Here is a 23,519-nt window from a genome sequence, read left to right as displayed (position 1 = left end):
CAATCAACAAGCGTCATACTACTTGCCCCAAGAGGCCATCACAGCCATGCCTACTATTGGCATGGCTGTGATTGGCCAGAGCACCATGTGACCCAGCCTCTATTTAAGCTGGAGTCACATAGCGCCGCCCGTCACTCTGCTCTGATTAGCGTAGGGAGAGGTTGCGGCTGCGACAGTAGGGCGAGATTAGGCAGATTAACTCCTCCAAAGGACTTGATTAACTGATCGATCTGCAGCTGTGGATCATTGAGCTGCTGATCCTCAATTGCTCACTGTTTTTAGGCTGCCCAGACCGTTTGTCAGTCACATTTTTCTGGGGTGATCGGCGGCCATTTTGTGTCTTGTGGTGCGCCAGCACAAGCTGCGACCAAGTGCATTTAACCCTCAATGGTGTGGTTGTTTTTTGGCTAAAGCCTACATCAGGGTGAAGCTGTCACACCAAGTGCATTTAACCAGCAATAGTCTGTTCATTTTTTGGCCATATACAAAATCAGGGGCAAGCTGCGCCTGTCACCAAGTGCATTTAACCCTCAATGGTGTGGTTGTTTTTTGGCTAAAGCCTACATCAGGGTGAAGCTGTCACACCAAGTGCATTTAACCAGCAATAGTCTGTTCATTTTTTGGCCATATACTAAATCAGGGGCAAGCTGCGCCTGTCACCAAGTGCATTTAACCCTCAATGGTGTGGTTGTTTTTTGGCTAAAGCCTACATCAGGGTGAAGCTGTCACACCAAGTGCATTTAACCAGCAATAGTCTGTTTATTTTTTGGCCATATCCCAGTCTAATTCTGTCACTAAATCCATACCGGTCACCCAGCGCCTAAATACTAGGCCTCAAATTTATATCCCGCTAAATCTGTCCTTAGTGCTGTAGCTGGGCGAGTTATTTAGTGTCCGTTCAAGCACATTTCTTGTTCTGGGTTGAAATACAATTCCCAATTTAGCAATTTCATAATTTAGTGGTTTCTGCTATATCAGAGCTATTTGAAATCTATCCCTAAAAGGGTATATAATATTCAAGGTGCACATTGGGTCATTCAGAATAACTTCACACACACCCGCTACTGTGTATTTCCAAGTCTAATTCTGGCACTAAACCCATACCTGTCACCAAGCGCCTAAATACTAGGCCTCAAATTTATATCCAGCTAAATCTGTCCCTAGTGCTGTAGCTGGGCGAGTTATTTAGTGTCCGTTCAAGCACATTTCTTGTTCTGGGTTGAAATACAATTCCCAATTTAGCAATTTCATAATTTAGTGGTTTCTGCTATATCAGAGCTATTTGAAATCTATCCCTAAAAGGGTATATAATATTCAAGGTGCACATTGGGTCATTCAGAATAACTTCACACACACCCGCTACTGTGTATTTCCAAGTCTAATTCTGGCACTAAACCCATACCTGTCACCCAGCGCCTAAATACTAGGCCTCAAATTTATATCCCGCTAAATCTGTCCCTAGTGCTGTAGCTGGGCGAGTTATTTAGTGTCCGTTCAAGCACATTTCTTGTTCTGGGTTGAAATACAATTCCCAATTTAGCAATTTCATAATTTAGTGGTTTCTGCTATATCAGAGCTATTTGAAATCTATCCCTAAAAGGGTATATAATATTCAAGGTGCACATTGGGTCATTCAGAATAACTTCACACACACCCGCTACTGTGTATTTCCAAGTCTAATTCTGGCACTAAACCCATACCTGTCACCCAGCGCCTAAATACTAGGCCTCAAATTTATATCCCGCTAAATCTGTCCCTAGTGCTGTAGCTGGGCGAGTTATTTAGTGTCCGTTCAAGCACATTTCTTGTTCTGGGTTGAAATACAATTCCCAATTTAGCAATTTCATAATTTAGTGGTTTCTGCTATATCAGAGCTATTTGAAATCTATCCCTAAAAGGGTATATAATATTCAAGGTGCACATTGGGTCATTCAGAATAACTTCACACACACCCGCTACTGTGTATTTCCAAGTCTAATTCTGGCACTAAACCCATACCTGTCACCCAGCGCCTAAATACTAGGCCTCAAATTTATATCCCGCTAAATCTGTCCCTAGTGCTGTAGCTGGGCGAGTTATTTAGTGTCCGTTCAAGCACATTTCTTGTTCTGGGTTGAAATACAATTCCCAATTTAGCAATTTCATAATTTAGTGGTTTCTGCTATATCAGAGCTATTTGAAATCTATCCCTAAAAGGGTATATAATATTCAAGGTGCACATTGGGTCATTCAGAATAACTTCACACACACCCGCTACTGTGTATTTCCAAGTCTAATTCTGGCACTAAACCCATACCTGTCACCCAGCGCCTAAATACTAGGCCTCAAATTTATATCCCGCTAAATCTGTCCCTAGTGCTGTAGCTGGGCGAGTTATTTAGTGTCCGTTCAAGCACATTTCTTGTTCTGGGTTGAAATACAATTCCCAATTTAGCAATTTCATAATTTAGTGGTTTCTGCTATATCAGAGCTATTTGAAATCTATCCATAAAAGGGTATATAATATTCAAGGTGCACATTGGGTCATTCAGAATAACTTCACACACACCCGCTACTGTGTATTTCCAAGTCTAATTCTGGCACTAAACCCATACCTGTCACCCAGCGCCTAAATACTAGGCCTCAAATTTATATCCCGCTAAATCTGTCCCTAGTGCTGTAGCTGGGCGAGTTATTTAGTGTCCGTTCAAGCACATTTCTTGTTCTGGGTTGAAATACAATTCCCAATTTAGCAATTTCATAATTTAGTGGTTTCTGCTATATCAGAGCTATTTGAAATCTATCCCTAAAAGGGTATATAATATTCAAGGTGCACATTGGGTCATTCAGAATAACTTCACACACACCCGCTACTGTGTATTTCCAAGTCTAATTCTGGCACTAAACCCATACCTGTCACCCAGCGCCTAAATACTAGGCCTCAAATTTATATCCCGCTAAATCTGTCCCTAGTGCTGTAGCTGGGCGAGTTATTTAGTGTCCGTTCAAGCACATTTCTTGTTCTGGGTTGAAATACAATTCCCAATTTAGCAATTTCATAATTTAGTGGTTTCTGCTATATCAGAGCTATTTGAAATCTATCCCTAAAAGGGTATATAATATTCAAGGTGCACATTGGGTCATTCAGAATAACTTCACACACACGCTTCTGTGCATTTCCAAGTCTAATTCTGTCACTAAATCCATACCGGTCACCCAGCGCCTAAATACTAGGCCTCAAATTTATATCCCGCTGAATTTGAATACAATACATTGGGCCAAATAATATATTTGTTGTTGTGGTGAACCATAACAATGAGAAAAACATCTAGTAAGGGACGCGGACGTGGACATGGTCGTGGTGGTGTTAGTGGACCCTCTGGTGCTGGGAGAGGACGTGGCCGTTCTGCCACATCCACACGTCCTAGTGTACCAACTACCTCAGGTCCCAGTAGCCGCCAGAATTTACAGCGATATATGGTGGGGCCCAATGCCGTTCTAAGGATGGTAAGGCCTGAGCAGGTACAGGCATTAGTCAATTGGGTGGCCGACAGTGGATCCAGCACGTTCACATTATCTCACACCCAGTCTTCTGCAGAAAGCGCACAGATGGCGCCTGAAAACCAACCCCATCAGTCTGTCACATCACCCCCATGCATACCAGGGAAACTGTCTCAGCCTCAAGTTATGCAGCAGTCTCTTATGCTGTTTGAAGACTCCGCTGGCAGGGTTTCCCAAGGGCATCCACCTAGCCCTTCCCCAGCGGTGAAAGACATAGAATGCACTGACGCACAACCACTTATGTTTCCTGATGATGAGGACATGGGAATACCACCTCAGCATGTCTCTGATGATGACGAAACACAGGTGCCAACTGCTGCGTCTTTCTGCAGTGTGCAGACTGAACAGGAGGTCAGGGATCAAGACTGGGTGGAAGACGATGCAGGGGACGATGAGGTCCTAGACCCCACATGGAATGAAGGTCGTGCCACTGACTTTCACAGTTCGGAGGAAGAGGCAGTGGTGAGACCGAGCCAACAGCGTAGCAAAAGAGGGAGCAGTGGGCAAAAGCAGAACACCCGCCGCCAAGAGACTCCGCCTGCTACTGACCGCCGCCATCTGGGACCGAGCACCCCAAAGGCAGCTTCAAGGAGTTCCCTGGCATGGCACTTCTTCAAACAATGTGCTGATGACAAGACCCGAGTGGTTTGCACGCTGTGCCATCAGAGCCTGAAGCGAGGCATTAACGTTCTGAACCTGAGCACAACCTGCATGACCAGGCACCTGCATGCAAAGCATGAACTGCAGTGGAGTAAACACCTTAAAACCAAGGAAGTCACTCAGGCTCCCCCTGCTACCTCTTCTGCTGCTGCCGCCTCGGCCTATTCTGCTGCTGCCGCCTCGGCCTCTTCCTCCGCCTCTGGAGGAACGTTGGCACCTGCCGCCCAGCAAACAGGGGATGTACCACCAACACCACCACCACCACCTCCGTCACCAAGCGTCTCAACCATGTCACACGCCAGCGTTCAGCTCTCCATCTCACAAACATTTGATAGAAAGCGTAAATTCCCACCTAGCCACCCTCGATCCCTGGCCCTGAATGCCAGCATTTCTAAACTACTGGCCTATGAAATGCTGTCATTTAGGCTGGTGGACACAGACAGCTTCAAACAGCTCATGTCGCTTGCTGTCCCACAGTATGTTGTTCCCAGCCGGCACTACTTCTCCAAGAGAGCCGTGCCTTCCCTGCACAACCAAGTATCCGATAAAATCAAGTGTGCACTGTGCAACGCCATCTGTGGCAAGGTCCACCTAACCACAGATACGTGGACCAGTAAGCACGGCCAGGGACGCTATATCTCCCTAACTGCACACTGGGTAAATGTAGTGGCAGCTGGGCCCCAGGCGGAGAGCTGTTTGGCGCACGTCCTTCCGCCGCCAAGGATCGCAGGGCAACATTCTTTGCCTCCTGTTGCCACCTCCTCCTTCTCGGCTTCCTCCTCCTCTTCTTCCACCTGCTCATCCAGTCAGCCACACACCTTCACCACCAACTTCAGCACAGCCCGGGGTAAACGTCAGCAGGCCATTCTGAAACTCATATGTTTGGGGGACAGGCCCCACACCGCACAGGAGTTGTGGCGGGGTATAGAACAACAGACCGACGAGTGGTTGCTGCCGGTGAGCCTCAAGCCCGGCCTGGTGGTGTGTGATAATGGGCGAAATCTCGTTGCAGCTCTGGGACTAGCCAATTTGACGCACATCCCTTGCTTGGCGCATGTGCTGAATTTGGTGGTGCAGAAGTTCATTCACAACTACCCCGACATGTCAGAGCTGCTGCATAAAGTGCGGGCCGTCTGTTCGCGCTTCCGGCGTTCACATCCTGCTGCTGCTCGCCTGTCTGCGCTACAGCGTAACTTCGGCCTTCCCGCTCACCGCCTCATATGCGACGTGCCCACCAGGTGGAACTCCACCTTGCACATGCTGGACAGACTGTGCGAGCAGCAGCAGGCCATAGTGGAGTTTCAGCTGCAGCACGCACGGGTCAGTCGCACTACAGAACAGCACCACTTCACCACCAATGACTGGGCCTCCATGCGAGACCTGTGTGCCCTGTTGCGCTGTTTCGAGTACTCCACCAACATGGCCAGTGGCGATGACACCGTTATCAGCGTTACAATACCACTTCTATGTCTCCTTGAGAAAACACTTAGGGCGATGATGGAAGAGGAGGTGGCCCAGGAGGAGGAGGAGGAGGAGGAGGAAGAGGGGTCATTTTTAGCACTTTCAGGCCAGTCTCTTCGAAGTGACTCAGAGGGAGGTTTTTGGCAACAGCAGAGGCCAGGTACAAATGTGGCCAGCCAGGGCCCACTACTGGAGGACGAGGAGGACGAGGATGAGGAGGAGGTGGAGGAGGATGAGGATGAAGCATGGTCACAGCGGGGTGGCACCCAACACAGCTCGGGTCCATCACTGGTGCGTGGCTGGGGGGAAAGGCAGGACGATGACGATACGCCTCCCACAGAGGACAGCTTGTCCTTACCCCTGGGCAGCCTGGCACACATGAGCGACTACATGCTGCAGTGCCTGCGCAACGACAGCAGAGTTGCCCACATTTTAACCTGTGCGGACTACTGGGTTGCCACCCTGCTGGATCCACGCTACAAAGACAATGTGCCCACCTTACTTCCTGCACTGGAGCGTGATAGGAAGATGCGCGAGTACAAGCGCACGTTGGTAGACGCGCTACTGAGAGCATTCCCAAATGTCACAGGGGAACAAGTGGAAGCCCAAGGCCAAGGCAGAGGAGGAGCAAGAGGTCGCCAAGGCAGCTGTGTCACGGCCAGCTCCTCTGAGGGCAGGGTTAGCATGGCAGAGATGTGGAAAACTTTTGTCAACACGCCACAGCTAACTGCACCACCACCTGATACGCAACGTGTTAGCAGGAGGCAACATTTCACTAACATGGTGGAACAGTACGTGTGCACACCCCTCCACGTACTGACTGATGGTTCGGCCCCATTCAACTTCTGGGTCTCTAAATTGTCCACGTGGCCAGAGCTAGCCTTTTATGCCTTGGAGGTGCTGGCCTGCCCGGCAGCCAGCGTTTTGTCTGAACGTGTATTCAGCACGGCAGGGGGCGTCATTACAGACAAACGCAGCCGCCTGTCTACAGCCAATGTGGACAAGCTGACGTTCATAAAAATGAACCAGGCATGGATCCCACAGGACCTGTCCGTCCCTTGTCCAGATTAGACATTAACTACCTCCCCATAACCATATATTATTGGACTCCAGGGCACTTCCTCATTCAATCCTATTTTTATTTTCATTTTACCATTATATTGCGAGGCTACCCAAAGTTGAATGAACCTCTCCTCTGCCTGTGTGCTAGGCCTAAATATATGCCAATGGACTGTTGCAGTGGTGGGTGACGTGAAGCCTCATTCTCTGCTATGACATGCAGACTAATTCTCTGCTGACATGAAGACAGATTCTCTGTTACGGGACCTCCCTCCTCTGCCTGGGTGCTGGGCCTAAATATATGCCAATGGACTGTTGCAGTGGTGGGTGACGTGAAGCCTGATTCTCTGCTATGACATGCAGACTAATTCTCTGCTGACATGAAGACAGATTCTCTGTTACGGGACCTCTCTCCTCTGCCTGTGTGTGTGCTGGGCCTAAATATATGCCAATGGACTGTTGCAGTGGTGGCTGACGTGAAGCCTCATTCTCTGCTATGACATGCAGACTAATTCTCTGCTGACATGAAGCCAGATTGTCTGTTACGGGACCTCTCTCCTCTGCCTGTGTGTGTGCTGGGCCTAAATATATGCCAATGGACTGTTGCAGTGGTGGCTGACGTGAAGCCTCATTCTCTGCTATGACATGCAGACTAATTCTCTGCTGACATGAAGACAGATTCTCTGTTACGGGACCTCTCTCCTCTGCCTGTGTGTGTGCTGGGCCTAAATATATGCCAATGGACTGTTGCAGTGGTGGCTGACGTGAAGCCTCATTCTCTGCTATGACATGCAGACTGATTCTCTGCTGACATGAAGCCAGATTCTCTGTTACGGGACCTCTCTCCTCTGCCTGTGTGTGTGCTGGGCCTAAATATATGCCAATGGACTGTTGCAGTGGTGGCTGACGTGAAGCCTCATTCTCTGCTATGACATGCAGACTAATTCTCTGCTGACATGAAGACAGATTCTCTGTTACGGGACCTCCCTCCTCTGCCTGGGTGCTGGGCCTAAATATATGCCAATGGACTGTTGCAGTGGTGGCTGACGTGAAGCCTCATTCTCTGCTATGACATGCAGACTAATTCTCTGCTGACATGAAGACAGATTCTCTGTTACGGGACCTCCCTCCTCTGCCTGGGTGCTGGGCCTAAATATATGCCAATGGACTGTTGCAGTGGTGGCTGACGTGAAGCCTCATTCTCTGCTATGACATGCAGACTAATTCTCTGCTGACATGAAGACAGATTCTCTGTTACGGGACCTCCCTCCTCTGCCTGGGTGCTGGGCCTAAATATATGCCAATGGACTGTTGCAGTGGTGGGTGACGTGAAGCCTCATTCTCTGCTATGACATGCAGACTGATTCTCTGCTGACATGAAGCCAGATTGTCTGTTACGGGACCTCCCTCCTCTGCCTGGGTGCTGGGCCTAAATATATGCCAATGGACTGTTGCAGTGGTGGCTGACGTGAAGCCTCATTCTCTGCTATGACATGCAGACTAATTCTCTGCTGACATGAAGACAGATTCTCTGTTACGGGACCTCCCTCCTCTGCCTGGGTGCTGGGCCTAAATATATGCCAATGGACTGTTGCAGTGGTGGCTGACGTGAAGCCTCATTCTCTGCTATGACATGCAGACTAATTCTCTGCTGACATGAAGACAGATTCTCTGTTACGGGACCTCCCTCCTCTGCCTGGGTGCTGGGCCTAAATATATGCCAATGGACTGTTGCAGTGGTGGCTGACGTGAAGCCTCATTCTCTGCTATGACATGCAGACTAATTCTCTGCTGACATGAAGACAGATTCTCTGTTACGGGACCTCCCTCCTCTGCCTGGGTGCTGGGCCTAAATATATGCCAATGGACTGTTGCAGTGGTGGCTGACGTGAAGCCTCATTCTCTGCTATGACATGCAGACTAATTCTCTGCTGACATGAAGACAGATTCTCTGTTACGGGACCTCCCTCCTCTGCCTGGGTGCTGGGCCTAAATATATGCCAATGGACTGTTGCAGTGGTGGCTGACGTGAAGCCTCATTCTCTGCTATGACATGCAGACTAATTCTCTGCTGACATGAAGACAGATTCTCTGTTACGGGACCTCCCTCCTCTGCCTGGGTGCTGGGCCTAAATATATGCCAATGGACTGTTGCAGTGGTGGGTGACGTGAAGCCTCATTCTCTGCTATGACATGCAGACTGATTCTCTGCTGACATGAAGCCAGATTGTCTGTTACGGGACCTCTCTCCTCTGCCTGTGTGCTAGGCCTAAATATATGCCAATGGACTGTTGCAGTGGTGGCTGACGTGAAGCCTCATTCTCTGCTATGACATGCAGACTGATTCTCTGCTGACATGAAGCCAGATCGTCTGTTACGGGACCTCTCTGCTCTGCCTGTGTGCTAGGCCTAAATATATGCCAATGGACTGTTGCAGTGGTGGGTGACGTGAAGCCTCATTCTCTGCTATGACATGCAGACTGATTCTCTGCTGTCATGAAGCCAGATTGTCTGTTACGGGACCTCTCTGCTCTGCCTGTGTGCTAGGCCTAAATATATGCCAATGGACTGTTGCAGTGGTGGGTGACGTGAAGCCTCATTCTCTGCTATGACATGCAGACTGATTCTCTGCTGACATGAAGCCAGATTGTCTGTTACGGGACCTCTCTCCTCTGCCTGTGTGCTAGGCCTAAATATATGCCAATGGACTGTTGCAGTGGTGGCTGACGTGAAGCCTCATTCTCTGCTATGACATGCAGACTAATTCTCTGCTGACATGAAGCCAGATTGTCTGTTACGGGACCTCTCTCCTCTGCCTGGGTGCTGGGCCTAAATATATGCCAATGGACTGTTGCAGTGGTGGCTGACGTGAAGCCTCATTCTCTGCTATGACATGCAGACTAATTCTCTGCTGACATGAAGACAGATTCTCTGTTACGGGACCTCTCTCCTCTGCCTGGGTGCCGGGGCCTAAATATCTGAGAATGGACTGTTCCAGTGGTGGGTGACGGGAAGCCAGATTCTCTGCTATGGAACCTCTCTCCAATTGATTTTGGTTAATTTTTATTTATTTAATTTTTATTTTAATTCATTTCCCTATCCACATTTGTTTGCAGGGGATTTACCTACATGTTGCTGCCTTTTGCAGCCCTCTAGCTCTTTCCTGGGCTGTTTTACAGCCTTTTTAGTGCCGAAAAGTTCGGGTCCCCATTGACTTCAATGGGGTTCGGGTTCGGGACGAAGTTCGGATCGGGTTCGGATCCCGAACCCGAACATTTCCGGGATGTTCGGCCGAACTTCTCGAACCCGAACATCCAGGTGTTCGCTCAACTCTAACCGTCTCATCATTGAAAATACCTTCATCAATTCCATCTACCTATTTTATTGACGTTTTTTCTGCTAAATAGTGGCCACTTGTATATGGAATTATTTCTTTGAATGCTTTTACAGACTGCATACATTTTTGAAAGCCTTTACAGACTGTATTTTATCCCGGATTTTTACCTGATTTTTTACTTGCTTCTGCTACTTGACAATCTAGCACATACTCATATTCTTTTTTGATACACATTTATACTTCTTGTTTATATACAAAATACTTACTATTCCTTGTTCATATACAAAATACTTACTATCAAGTAGGTGGTCCCCACTACCACATCAAACAACCATACCCTCAAGCATATTTTAAAACAACTACCCACTATTTACCTACTAATAAATTATTTACTTGTACCCGAATTGAGTGTGCCTGCTTATCTTTACCATTTCTGCGATGGCTACATAAGGACTCTAACATTATGTGAACAGTGCCAAACTCCACATAGAAATTTTGGCTACAGTTAAAGTGGTACTCCCATCTTGAACATTTGGGGCATATTGCTAGGATATGACCCCAATGTCGGACAGGTGAGGCTTGGCTATTTCCGTAAGCCCCATAGAAGTGAATAGAGTGCTGACCGCACTTGTGAAGTGAGCTTCCCCTTCTTTTCAATGGGACTTCCATAAACAGTCAAGCATGTTGTCTATTTTCTGCACTCCCATAGAAATGATTGGAGGGTGGCTGCTCATGTGCGGTGCACCCTCCGGAACTTTGCCAGCTCCGTTCTAAGTATAGGTGCGGGACCCAGATGTGGGACCTGCACCTATCAGACAGTGGGAGCATATACTAGAGATATGCTACCAATGTCCAAGATGATACAACCCCTTTAAGGTGGTACCCAAGAGCTACAAAGTAACAGTTCAACTATTTACAACTTATAATATGGAAAGCTATGTATAACAGAATGAAGGTATTCGCCCAGAACTGTGCTATAAGAGAATGTGGTTACACCAAATTCATAGAGAAGTATATTGAGTCCTTAAAGGGTCCTCTGGGAATTAAGAAAATGAAAATACTAAAATATTACTTTATTATAAATATATTCCGAAATACCTTTCATTAGTTATAATGGCTCGTTTTGTCTAGGGAGCAATCATTAGGAGAAATAAAATGGCCGCTGTCCTATTAGTACACACAAAACCTGTCCTAATCAACCAAGAGGACAAGTTACTTCAGAGCACTGAGCTAAAGATCTGCCTCATCCTCCTCTCCTACTTGTCAGGTATTATGATCCTGAATACAGCTCATAAGAACTTTAGCTGAATCTCTGTAGGAATGGAATTCATCAGAAGACATTAAGCACATAGGATGGACAGGACAGACTGTGGTAATGTGGGGCTGTGGTAATGGAGACGGCATACAAATGCTGCTGCTCATCAGCCACATCCCAACCTCCTTTCTGTACTTCATGTTACCTCATGAACTCCATTCCTACAGAGATTCAGCTGAAGATCATATTAAACTGTATTGAGGATCATAATACTGAACAGCAGAGAAGAGAGGAGGCTGAAGCAGCTCTTTAGATCAGTGTTGTGAAGTAACTTGTCCTGCTGTGTGATTAGGACAGGTTTTGTTTGTACTTAGAGGATTCATTCCTCTGATGATGGCTCCCTAGACAAAATAAGCCATTATAACTAATGTAAGGCATTTCAGAATATATTTATAATAAAGTAATATTTAAGTATTTTCTGTCATTTTATATTCTTAATTCCCTGAGAATCCCTTCAACACACTGAGACCTATTGCTTTGGCCTTTTATTGCAGTTATGGAATGTGAAAGAATGTATTTACCATATCATTCCTTGGTTGAAAATCAATCCCAACACATTACCACTGATATCAAATTCACAATATGAAGGCTGCAAATAGAAATAAAGATCATTATTAAATCACAAGAATTTAATACATTTTGTCTTAACCAGAAGTATATTGAGGGGAATAAACACAATAAATAAAAAAACTATTGAGCAATGTCAGCTTATACATACCAGTGCATCTCAATAAATTAGAATGTCATCAAAAAGTTAATTTATTTCAGTAATTCAATTCAAAAAGTGAAACGCATATATGATATACAGGGAGTGCAGAATTATTAGGCAAGTTGTATTTTTGAGGATTAATTTTATTATTGAACAACAACCATGTTCTCAATGAACCCAAAAAACTCATTAATATCAAAGCTGAATATTTTTGGAAGTCGTTTTTAGTTTGTTTTTAGTTTTAGCTATTTTAGGGGGATATCTGTGTGTGCAGGTGACTATTACTGTACATAATTATTAGGCAACTTAACAAAAAACAAATATATACCCATTTCAATTATTTATTTTTACCAGTGAAACCAATATAACATCTCAACATTCACAAATATACATTTCTGACATTCAAAAACAAAACAAAAACAAATCAGTGACCAATATAGCCACCTTTCTTTGCAAGGACACTCAAAAGCCTGCCATCCATGGATTCTGTCAGTGTTTTGATCTGTTCACCATCAACATTGCGTGCAGCAGCAACCACAGCCTCCCAGACACTGTTCAGAGAGGTGTACTGTTTTCCCTCCTTGTAAATCTCACATTTGATGATGGACCACAGGTTCTCAATGGGGTTCAGATCAGGTGAACAAGGAGGCCATGTCATTAGATTTTCTTCTTTTATACCCTTTCTTGCCAGCCACGTTGTGGAGTACTTGGACGCGTGTGATGGAGCATTGTCCTGCATGAAAATCATGTTTTTCTTACCTTGCAGACTTCTTCCTGTACCACTGCTTGAAGAAGGTGTCTTCCAGAAACTGGCAGTAGGACTGGGAGTTGAGCTTGACTCCATCCTCAACCCAAAAAGGCCCCACAAGCTCATCTTTGATGATACCAGCCCAAACCAGTACTCCACCTCCACCTTGCTGGCGTCTGAGTCGGACTGGAGCTCTCTGCCCTTTACCAATCCAGCCATCTGGCCCATCAAGACTCACTCTCATTTCATCAGTCCATAAAACCTTAAAAAAATCAGTCTTGAGATATTTCTTGGCCCAGTCTTGACGTTCAGCTTGTGTGTCTTGTTCAGTGGTGGTCGTCTTTCAGCCTTTCTTACCTTGGCCATGTCTCTGAGTATTGCACACCTTGTGCTTTTGGGCACTCCAGTGATGTTGCAGCTCTGAAATATGGCCAAACTGGTGGCAAGTGGCATCTTGGCAGCTGCACGCTTGACTTTTCTCAGTTCATGGGCAGTTATTTTGCGCCTTGGTTTTTCCACACGCTTCTTGCGACCCTGTTGACTATTTTGAATGGAACGCTTGATTGTTCGATGATCACGCTTCAGAAGCTTTGCAATTTTAAGAGTGCTGCATCCCTCTGCGAGATATCTCACTATTTTTGACTTTTCTGAGCCTGTCAAGTCCTTCTTTTGACCCATTTTGCCAAAGGAAAGGAAGTTGCCTAATAATTATGCACACCTGATATAGGGTGTTGATGTCATTAGACCACACCCCTTCTCATTACAGAGATGCACATCACCTAATATGCTTAATTGGTAGTAGGCTTTCGAGCCTATACAGCTTGGAGTAAGACAACATGCATAAAGAGGATGATGTGGTCAAAATACTCATTTGCCTAATAATTCTGCACGTAGTGTAGATTCATTACAGAGTGATCTATTTCAAGTGTTTAATTCTTTCAATGTTGATTATTATGGCTTACAGCTAGTGAAAACCCAAAAGTTAGTATCTCAGAAAATTAGAATCTTGTGAAAAAGTTCAATCTTGTAGACTCATATTGCCACACTCTAACAAAACACCTGCAAAGGTTTTCTAAGCCTTTAAATGGTCCCTCAGTCTGGCTCAGTAGGCTACACAAATAATGGAGAAGACTGGTGAATTGACAGTTGTCCAGAAGACAGTCATTGACATCCCCCATAAAGAGGGTAAGCCACAAAAGGTCAATGCTAAATAAGGCTACTTTCACACTAGCGTTGTTTAAATCCGGCATTCAATTCCGACACCGGAACTGCCCGCCGGATACGGAAAAACGTGTGAAAACGGATTACATTTGAATCTTGATCAGGATTTTGATCACAATGTAAAAATGCATTGGCAAAAATGGATCCGCCATTTATGGACTTTAACTTTTTTTTCACATTTTTCGGGTTTAACATGCAAAAGCCGGATCCGGTTTGACTAAACACACGGTGCCGGATCCGGCGTTAATGCAAGTCAATGGGAAAAAGGCCTGATCCGGCGTTCAGTCAAAGTGTTCAGGATTTTGGGCCGGAAGTAAAAATACTGCATGCTACGGTTTTCTGAAAAGCCTGATCAGTCAAAAAAACTGAAATGAAGACATCCTGATGCATCCTGAACGGATTACTCTCCATTCAGAATGCATTAGGATAAAACTGATCAGTTATTTTCCGGATTTGAGCCCCTAGGATGGAGCTCAGCGCCGGAAAAGAAAAACACTAGTGTTAAAGTACCCTTAGCTGGCTGTTCAAAGTGCTGTATCGAAGCATATTAATGGAAACGTAGTGGAAGGAAAAAGTGTGGCATAAAAAGGTGCACAAAAAACAGGGATAACCGCAGCCTTGAAAGGATTGCCAAGAAAAGGCCACTAAAGAGTTTGAGGGCGATTAACAAGGACTGGACTGCGGCTAGAGTCAGTGCTTCAAGGGCCACCACAGACAGATGTAGCCAGGACATAGGCTACAACTGTCGCATTCCTTGTGTCAAGCCTCTATGACTCAGAGACATCAGAAGCGTCTTACCTGGGCTAAGGAGAAAAAGGACTAAACTGTTGCTCAGTGGTCCAAAGTCCTGTTTTTAGATCAAAGTAAATTTTGCATTTCATTTGGAAATCAAGGTTCCAGAGTTGGAAGGCAGAGTGGAGAGGCACACGATCCAAGTTGAGGTCCAGTGTGAAGTTTCCATAGTGTTGATCCACTGTGTTATATTTTAGAGCACTTCATGCTTCCCTTTGCTGAAAGTTTATTAGCAGGACTTGGCACCTGCCCACACTGCCACAAGTACCAATACCTGGTTTAATAAGCACAGTATCACTGTGCTTGACTGGCCAGCAAACTGGCCTGACCTAAATCTCATAGAGAATCTATGGGGTATTGTCAAGAAGAAGATGAGAGACACCAGACCCAACAATGCAGACAAGCTGAAGGCTGATATTAAAACAACTTGGCATTCATAACACCTCACCAGTGCCCCAGGCTGATCCCCTTCATTCCACACCACATTGATGCAGTAATTCATGCAAAGGAGCCCCTACCAAGCATTGAGTGCATATACTGCACATACTTTTTAGTAGGACATTTCTGTATTAAAAATAATTTTTTGAATTGGTCTTATATAATATTCAAATTTTCTGAGGTACTAACGTTCCGATTTTCATTAGCTATAAGCCATAATCATCAACATTAAAAGAAAAAAACTCTATGGGCCAGATTTATCATTAGCTCAGGTCAGAATAATGGAGTGAAAAAGTCCCAAAAAAAGTCCCAAACGCTAAAACTGCGCACAAATTTGCGACTTTTTTCTGCTCTGCACTATGCTCGCCAGTTTTCTGAAAGTGGGCGTGTTTTCTTATGTAAATGAATCTCTAGACAGATTTACTATTGGGACTATTTAAAAAGTCGCAAAAAAAGTTGCAATTTCACTCCAGTGAGGACCATGCTTATCTTATGAGACTTTTTAATAGAACATGCGACTTTTTAATAAAAACGTGTGACTTTTTCATAAAAACGTGCGACTTTTGTAAAGCTGCTTACTGACAGATAAACTGCTACCGTCAAACCACAATTATTACAGTCTTAAAGGGCCGATCATAAATCTGACTTGGCTAAAACTGACTTTAGCCATATGTTAAAGTGGAGTGAGCTGTCAGAGTAATGATAAATCTGGCCCTATATGTAATAAATTTATATGATACATGAGTTTAACTTTTTGAATTGAATTACTGAAATAAATGAACTTTTTGATACTATTCTAATTTATTGAGATGCATTAGTAAATTATATTGATGGTTAATATGCACTCGCAGTACTTCAGAAATAAAAGGAAGATACCCATGGATGGACAAGGGGGGAGGGCTGCATTACATTTTCCACACTTTTTTTCAATGCATGATGACTAGGGATGAGCGAACTCGAACTGTATAGTTCGGGTTCGTACCGAATTTTGGGGTGTCCGTGACACGGACCCGAACCCGGACATTTTTGTAAAAGTCCGGGTTTGGGTTCGGTGTTCGTCGCTTTCTTGGCGCTTTTGTGACGCTTTCTTGGCGCTTTTTGAAAGGCTGCAAAGCAGCCAATCAACAAGCGTCATACTACTTGCCCCAAGAGGCCGTCACAGCCATGCCTACTATTGGCATGGCTGTGATTGGCCAGAACACCATGTGACCCAGCCTCTATTTAAGCTGGAGTCACATAGCGCCGCCCGTCACTCTGCTCTGATTAGCGTAGGGAGAGGTTGCGGCTGCGACAGTAGGGCGAGATTAGGCTGATAAACTCCTCCAAAGCAGTTGATTAATTGATCGATCTGCAGCTGTGCATCATTGAGCTGCTGATATTCAATTGCTCACTGTTTTTAGGCTGCCCAGACCGTTTGTCAGTCACTTTTTTCTGGGGTGATCGGCGGCCATTTTGTGTCTTGTGCGGTGCTGCGAGCAAGTGCATCCAAGCTGCGACCAAGTGCATTTAACCCTCAATGGTGTGGTTGTTTTTTGGCTAAAGCCTACATCAGGGTGAAGCTGTCACACCAAGTGTATTTAACCAGCAATAGTCTGTTTATTTTTTGGCCATATACTAAATCAGGGGCAAGCTGCGCCTGTCACCAAGTGCATTTAACCCTCAGTAGTGTGGTTGGTCAAGCTGTGACACCAAGTGCATTTAACCAGCAATAGTCTGTTCATTTTTTGGCCATATACTACATCAGGGGCAAGCTGCGCCCGTCACCAAGTGCATTTAACCCTCAGTAGTGTGGTTGGTCAAGCTGTCACACCAAGTGCATTTAACCAGCAATAGTGTGGTTATTTTTTGGCCATATCCCAGTCTAATTCTGTCACTAAATCCATACCGGTCACCCAGCGCCTAAATACTAGGCCTCAAATTTATATCCCGCTAAATCTGTCGTTACCACTGTACTGTTGTGGATGGGCAAGTTATTTAGTGTCCGTCAAAGCACATTTTTTGTTCAGGGTTGAAATACAATTCCCAATTTAGCAATTTCATAATTTAGTGGTTTCTGCTATATCAGAGCTATTTGAAATCTATCCCTAAAAGGGTATATAATATTCAAGGTGCACATAGGGTCATTCAGAATAACTTCACACACACGCTACTGTGCATTTCCAAGTCTAATTCTGTTAGTAAATCCATACCGGTCACCCAGCGCCTAAATACTAGGCCTCAAATTTATATCCCGCTAAATCTCTCGTTACCGCTGTCCTGTTGTGGCTGGGAAAGTTATTTAGTGTCCGTCAGAGCACATTTTTTGTTCTGGGTTGAAATACAATTCCCAATTTAGCAATTTCATAATTTAGTGGTTTCTGCTATATCAGAGCTATTTGAAATCTATCCCTAAAAGGGTATATAATATTCAAGGTGCACATAGGGTCATTCAGAATAACTTCACACACACACTACTGTGCATTTCCAAGTCTAATTCTGTCACTAAATCCATACCGGTCACCCAGCGCCTAAATACTAGGCCTCAAATTTATATCCCGCTAAATCTGTCGTTACCGCTGTACTGTTGTGGCTGGGAAAGTTATTTAGTGTCCGTCAAAGCACATTTTTTGTTCTGGGTTGAAATACAATTCCCAATTTAGCAATTTCATAATTTAGTGGTTTCTGCTATATCAGAGCTAATTGAAATCTATCCCTAAAAGGGTATATAATATTCAAGGTGCACATAGGGTCATTCAGAATAACTTCACACACACGCTACTGTGCATTTCCAAGTCTAATTCTGTTAGTAAATCCATACCGGTCACCCAGCGCCTAAATACTAGGCCTCAAATTTATATCCCGCTAAATCTGTCGTTACCACTGTCCTGTTGTGGCTGGGAAAGTTATTTAGTGTCTGTCAAAGCACATTTTTTGTTCTGGGTTGAAATACAATTCCCAATTTAGCAATTTCATAATTTAGTGGTTTCTGCTATATCAGAGCTATTTGAAATCTATCCCTAAAAGGGTATATAATATTCAAGGTGCACATAGGGTCATTCAGAATAACTTCACACACACGCTACTGTGCATTTCCAAGTCTAATTCTGTCACTAAATCCATACCGGTCACCCAGCGCCTAAATACTAGGCCTCAAATTTATATCCCGCTAAATCTCTCGTTACCGCTGTACTGTTGTGGCTGGGAAAGTTATTTAGTGTCCGTAAAAGCACATTTTTTGTTCTGGGTTGAAATACAATTCCCAATTTAGCAATTTCATAATTTAGTGGTTTCTGCTATATCAGAGCTATTTGAAATCTATCCCTAAAAGGGTATATAATATTCAAGGTGCACATAGGGTCATTCAGAATAACTTCACACACACGCTACTGTGCATTTCCAAGTCTAATTCTGTTAGTAAATCCATACCGGTCACCCAGCGCCTAAATACTAGGCCTCAAATTTATATCCCGCTAAATCTCTCGTTACCGCTGTACTGTTGTGGCTGGTAAAGTTATTTAGTGTCCGTCAAAGCACATTTTTTGTTCTGGGTTGAAATACAATTCCCAATTTAGCAATTTCATAATTTAGTGGTTTCTGCTATATCAGAGCTATTTGAAATCTATCCCTAAAAGGGTATATAATATTCAAGGTGCACATAGGGTCATTCAGAATAACTTCACACACACGCTACTGTGCATTTCCAAGTCTAATTCTGTTAGTAAATCCATACCGGTCACCCAGCGCCTAAATACTAGGCCTCAAATTTATATCCCGCTAAATCTCTCGTTACCACTGTCCTGTTGTGGATGGGAAAGTTATTTAGTGTCCGTCAAAGCACATTTTTTGTTCTGGGTTAAAATACAATTCCCAATTTAGCAATTTCATAATTTAGTGGTTTCTGCTATATCAGAGCTATTTGAAATCTATCCCTAAAAGGGTATATAATATTCAAGGTGCACATAGGGTCATTCAGAATAACTTCACACACACACGCTACTGTGCATTTCCAAGTCTAATTCTGTCACTAAATCCATACCGGTCACCCAGCGCCTAAATACTAGGCCTCAAATTTATATCCCGCTAAATCTCTCGTTACCGCTGTCCTGTTGTGGCTGGGAAAGTTATTTAGTGTCCGTCAGAGCACATTTTTTGTTCTGGGTTGAAATACAATTCCCAATTTAGCAATTTCATAATTTAGTGGTTTCTGCTATATCAGAGCTATTTGAAATCTATCCCTAAAAGGGTATATAATATTCAAGGTGCACATAGGGTCATTCAGAATAACTTCACACACACGCTACTGTGCATTTCCAAGTCTAATTCTGTTAGTAAATCCATACCGGTCACCCAGCGCCTAAATACTAGGCCTCAAATTTATATCCCGCTAAATCTGTCGTTACCACTGTCCTGTTGTGGCTGGGAAAGTTATTTAGTGTCTGTCAAAGCACATTTTTTGTTCTGGGTTGAAATACAATTCCCAATTTAGCAATTTCATAATTTAGTGGTTTCTGCTATATCAGAGCTATTTGAAATCTATCCCTAAAAGGGTATATAATATTCAAGGTGCACATAGGGTCATTCAGAATAACTTCACACACACGCTACTGTGCATTTCCAAGTCTAATTCTGTCACTAAATCCATACCGGTCACCCAGCGCCTAAATACTAGGCCTCAAATTTATATCCCGCTAAATCTCTCGTTACCGCTGTACTGTTGTGGCTGGGAAAGTTATTTAGTGTCCGTAAAAGCACATTTTTTGTTCTGGGTTGAAATACAATTCCCAATTTAGCAATTTCATAATTTAGTGGTTTCTGCTATATCAGAGCTATTTGAAATCTATCCCTAAAAGGGTATATAATATTCAAGGTGCACATAGGGTCATTCAGAATAACTTCACACACACGCTACTGTGCATTTCCAAGTCTAATTCTGTTAGTAAATCCATACCGGTCACCCAGCGCCTAAATACTAGGCCTCAAATTTATATCCCGCTAAATCTCTCGTTACCGCTGTACTGTTGTGGCTGGTAAAGTTATTTAGTGTCCGTCAAAGCACATTTTTTGTTCTGGGTTGAAATACAATTCCCAATTTAGCAATTTCATAATTTAGTGGTTTCTGCTATATCAGAGCTATTTGAAATCTATCCCTAAAAGGGTATATAATATTCAAGGTGCACATAGGGTCATTCAGAATAACTTCACACACACGCTACTGTGCATTTCCAAGTCTAATTCTGTTAGTAAATCCATACCGGTCACCCAGCGCCTAAATACTAGGCCTCAAATTTATATCCCGCTAAATCTCTCGTTACCACTGTCCTGTTGTGGATGGGAAAGTTATTTAGTGTCCGTCAAAGCACATTTTTTGTTCTGGGTTAAAATACAATTCCCAATTTAGCAATTTCATAATTTAGTGGTTTCTGCTATATCAGAGCTATTTGAAATCTATCCCTAAAAGGGTATATAATATTCAAGGTGCACATAGGGTCATTCAGAATAACTTCACACACACACGCTACTGTGCATTTCCAAGTCTAATTCTGTCACTAAATCCATACCGGTCACCCAGCGCCTAAATACTAGGCCTCAAATTTATATCCCGCTAAATATCTCGTTACCGCTGTCCTGTTGTGGATGGGAAAGTTATTTAGTGTCCGTCAAAGCACATTTTTTGTTCTGGGTTGAAATCCAATTCCCAATTTAGCAATTTCATAATTTAGTGGTTCCTGCTATATCAGAGCTATTTGAAATCTATCCCTAAAAGGGTATATAATATTCAAGGTGCACATAGGGTCATTCAGAATAACTTCACACACACGCTACTGTGCATTTCCAAGTCTAATTCTGTCACTAAATCCATACCGGTCACCCAGCGCCTAAATACTAGGCCTCAAATTTATATCCCGCTAAATCTCTCGTTACCGCTGTCCTGTTGTGGATGGGAAAGTTATTTAGTGTCCGTCAAAGCACATTTTTTGTTCTGGGTTGAAATACAATTCTCAATTTAGCAATTTCATAATTTAGTGGTTCCTGCTATATCAGAGCTATTTGAAATCTATCCCTAAAAGGGTATATAATATTCAAGGTGCACATAGGGTCATTCAGAATAACTTCACACACACGCTACTGTGCATTTCCAAGTCTAATTCTGTCACTAAATCCATACCGGTCACCCAGCGCCTAAATACTAGGCCTCAAATTTATATCCCGCTAAATCTCTCGTTACCGCTGTCCTGTTGTGGATGGGAAAGTTATTTAGTGTCCGTCAAAGCACATTTTTTGTTCTGGGTTGAAATACAATTCCCAATTTAGCAATTTCATAATTTAGTGGTTCCTGCTATATCAGAGCTATTTGAAATCTATCTCTAAAAGGGTATATAATATTCAAGGTGCACATAGGGTCATTCAGAATAACTTCACACACACGCTACTGTGCATTTCCAAGTCTAATTCTGTCACTAAATCCATACCGGTCACCCAGCGCCTAAATACTAGGCCTCAAATTTATATCCCGCTGATTTTGAATACAATACATTGGGCCAAATAATATTTTTGTTGTTGAGGAAAATATCTAGTAAGGGACGCGGACGTGGACATGGTCGTGGTGGTGTTAGTGGACCCTCTGGTGCTGGGAGAGGACGTGGCCGTTCTGCCACATCCACACGTCCTAGTGTACCAACTACCTCAGGTCCCAGTAGCCGCCAGAATTTACAGCGATATATGGTGGGGCCCAATGCCGTTCTAAGGATGGTAAGGCCTGAGCAGGTACAGGCATTAGTCAATTGGGTGGCCGACAGTGGATCCAGCACGTTCACATTATCTCCCACCCAGTCTTCTGCAGAAAGCGCACAGATGGCGCCTGAAAACCAACCCCATCAGTCTGTCACATCACCCCCATGCATACCAGGGAAACTGTCTCAGCCTCAAGTTATGCAGCAGTCTCTTATGCTGTTTGAAGACTCCGCTGGCAGGGTTTCCCAAGGGCATCCACCTAGCCCTTCCCCAGCGGTGGAAGACATTGACTGCACTGACGCACAACCACTTATGTTTCCTGATGATGAGGACATGGGAATACCACCTCAGCATGTCTCTGATGATGACGAAACACAGGTGCCAACTGCTGCGTCTTTCTGCAGTGTGCAGACTGAACAGGAGGTCAGGGATCAAGACTGGGTGGAAGACGATGCAGGGGACAATGAGGTCTTAGACCCCACATGGAATGAAGGTCGTGCCACTGACTTTCACAGTTCGGAGGAAGAGGCAGTGGTGAGACCGAGCCAACAGCGTAGCAAAAGAGGGAGCAGTGGGCAAAAGCAGAACACCCGCCGCCAAGAGACTCTGCCTGCTACTGACCGAGCACCCCAAAGGCAGCTTCAAGGAGTTCCCTGGCATGGCACTTCTTCAAACAATGTGCTGACGACAAGACCCGAGTGGTTTGCACGCTGTGCCATCAGAGCCTGAAGCGAGGCATTAACGTTCTGAACCTGAGCACAACCTGCATGACCAGGCACCTGCATGCAAAGCATTAACTGCAGTGGAGTAAACACCTTAAAAACAAGGAAGTCACTCAGGCTCCCCCTGCTACCTCTTCTGCTGCTGCCGCCTCGGCCTCTTCCTCTGCCTCTGGAGGAACGTTGGCACCTGCCGCCCAGCAAACAGGGGATGTACCACCAACACCACCACCACCTCCGTCACCAAGCGTCTCAACCATGTCACACGGCAGCGTTCAGCTCTCCATCTCACAAACATTTGAGAGAAAGCGTAAATTCCCACCTAGCCACCCTCGATCCCTGGCCCTGAATGCCAGCATTTCTAAACTACTGGCCTATGAAATGCTGTCATTTAGGCTGGTGGACACAGACAGCTTCAAACAGCTCATGTCGCTTGCTGTCCCACAGTATGTTGTTCCCAGCCGCCACTACTTCTCCAAGAGAGCCGTGCCTTCCCTGCACAACCAAGTATCCGATAAAATCAAGTGTGCACTGCGCAACGCCATCTGTAGCAAGGTCCACCTAACCACAGATACGTGGACCAGTAAGCACGGCCAGGGACGCTATATCTCCCTAACTGCACACTGGGTAAATGTAGTGGTAGCTGGGCCCCAGGCGTAGAGCTGTTTAGCGCACGTCCTTCCGCCGCCAAGGATCGCAGGGCAACATTCTTTGCCTCCTGTTGCCACCTCCACCTTCTCGGCTTCCTCCTCCTCTTCTTCCACCTGCTCATCCAGTCAGCCACACACCTTCACCACCAACTTCAGCAC

The 23,519-nt window shown here is 44.7% G+C and overlaps 1 protein-coding gene across 1 annotated transcript in view; it reads right to left on the bottom strand.

The window, feature by feature from the left end:
• Nucleotides 1–23,519, bottom strand: part of LOC122927839 (transmembrane channel-like protein 1) — a 112,602-nt gene that overhangs the window by 10,710 nt on the left and 78,373 nt on the right. Inside the window, exon 13 of the mRNA XM_044280113.1 lies at nucleotides 11,894–11,961. Coding sequence (XP_044136048.1) covers nucleotides 11,894–11,961 — 68 coding nt within the window. The remainder of the gene's footprint in view (nucleotides 1–11,893; nucleotides 11,962–23,519) is intronic.

Source organism: Bufo gargarizans, chromosome 1 (genome assembly GCF_014858855.1).
Source record: "Bufo gargarizans isolate SCDJY-AF-19 chromosome 1, ASM1485885v1, whole genome shotgun sequence".
Lineage (NCBI taxonomy): Eukaryota > Metazoa > Chordata > Amphibia > Anura > Bufonidae > Bufo > Bufo gargarizans.
Note: the sequence above shows the minus strand (reverse complement) of the source record. Positions and strands in the feature narration are given on the sequence as shown.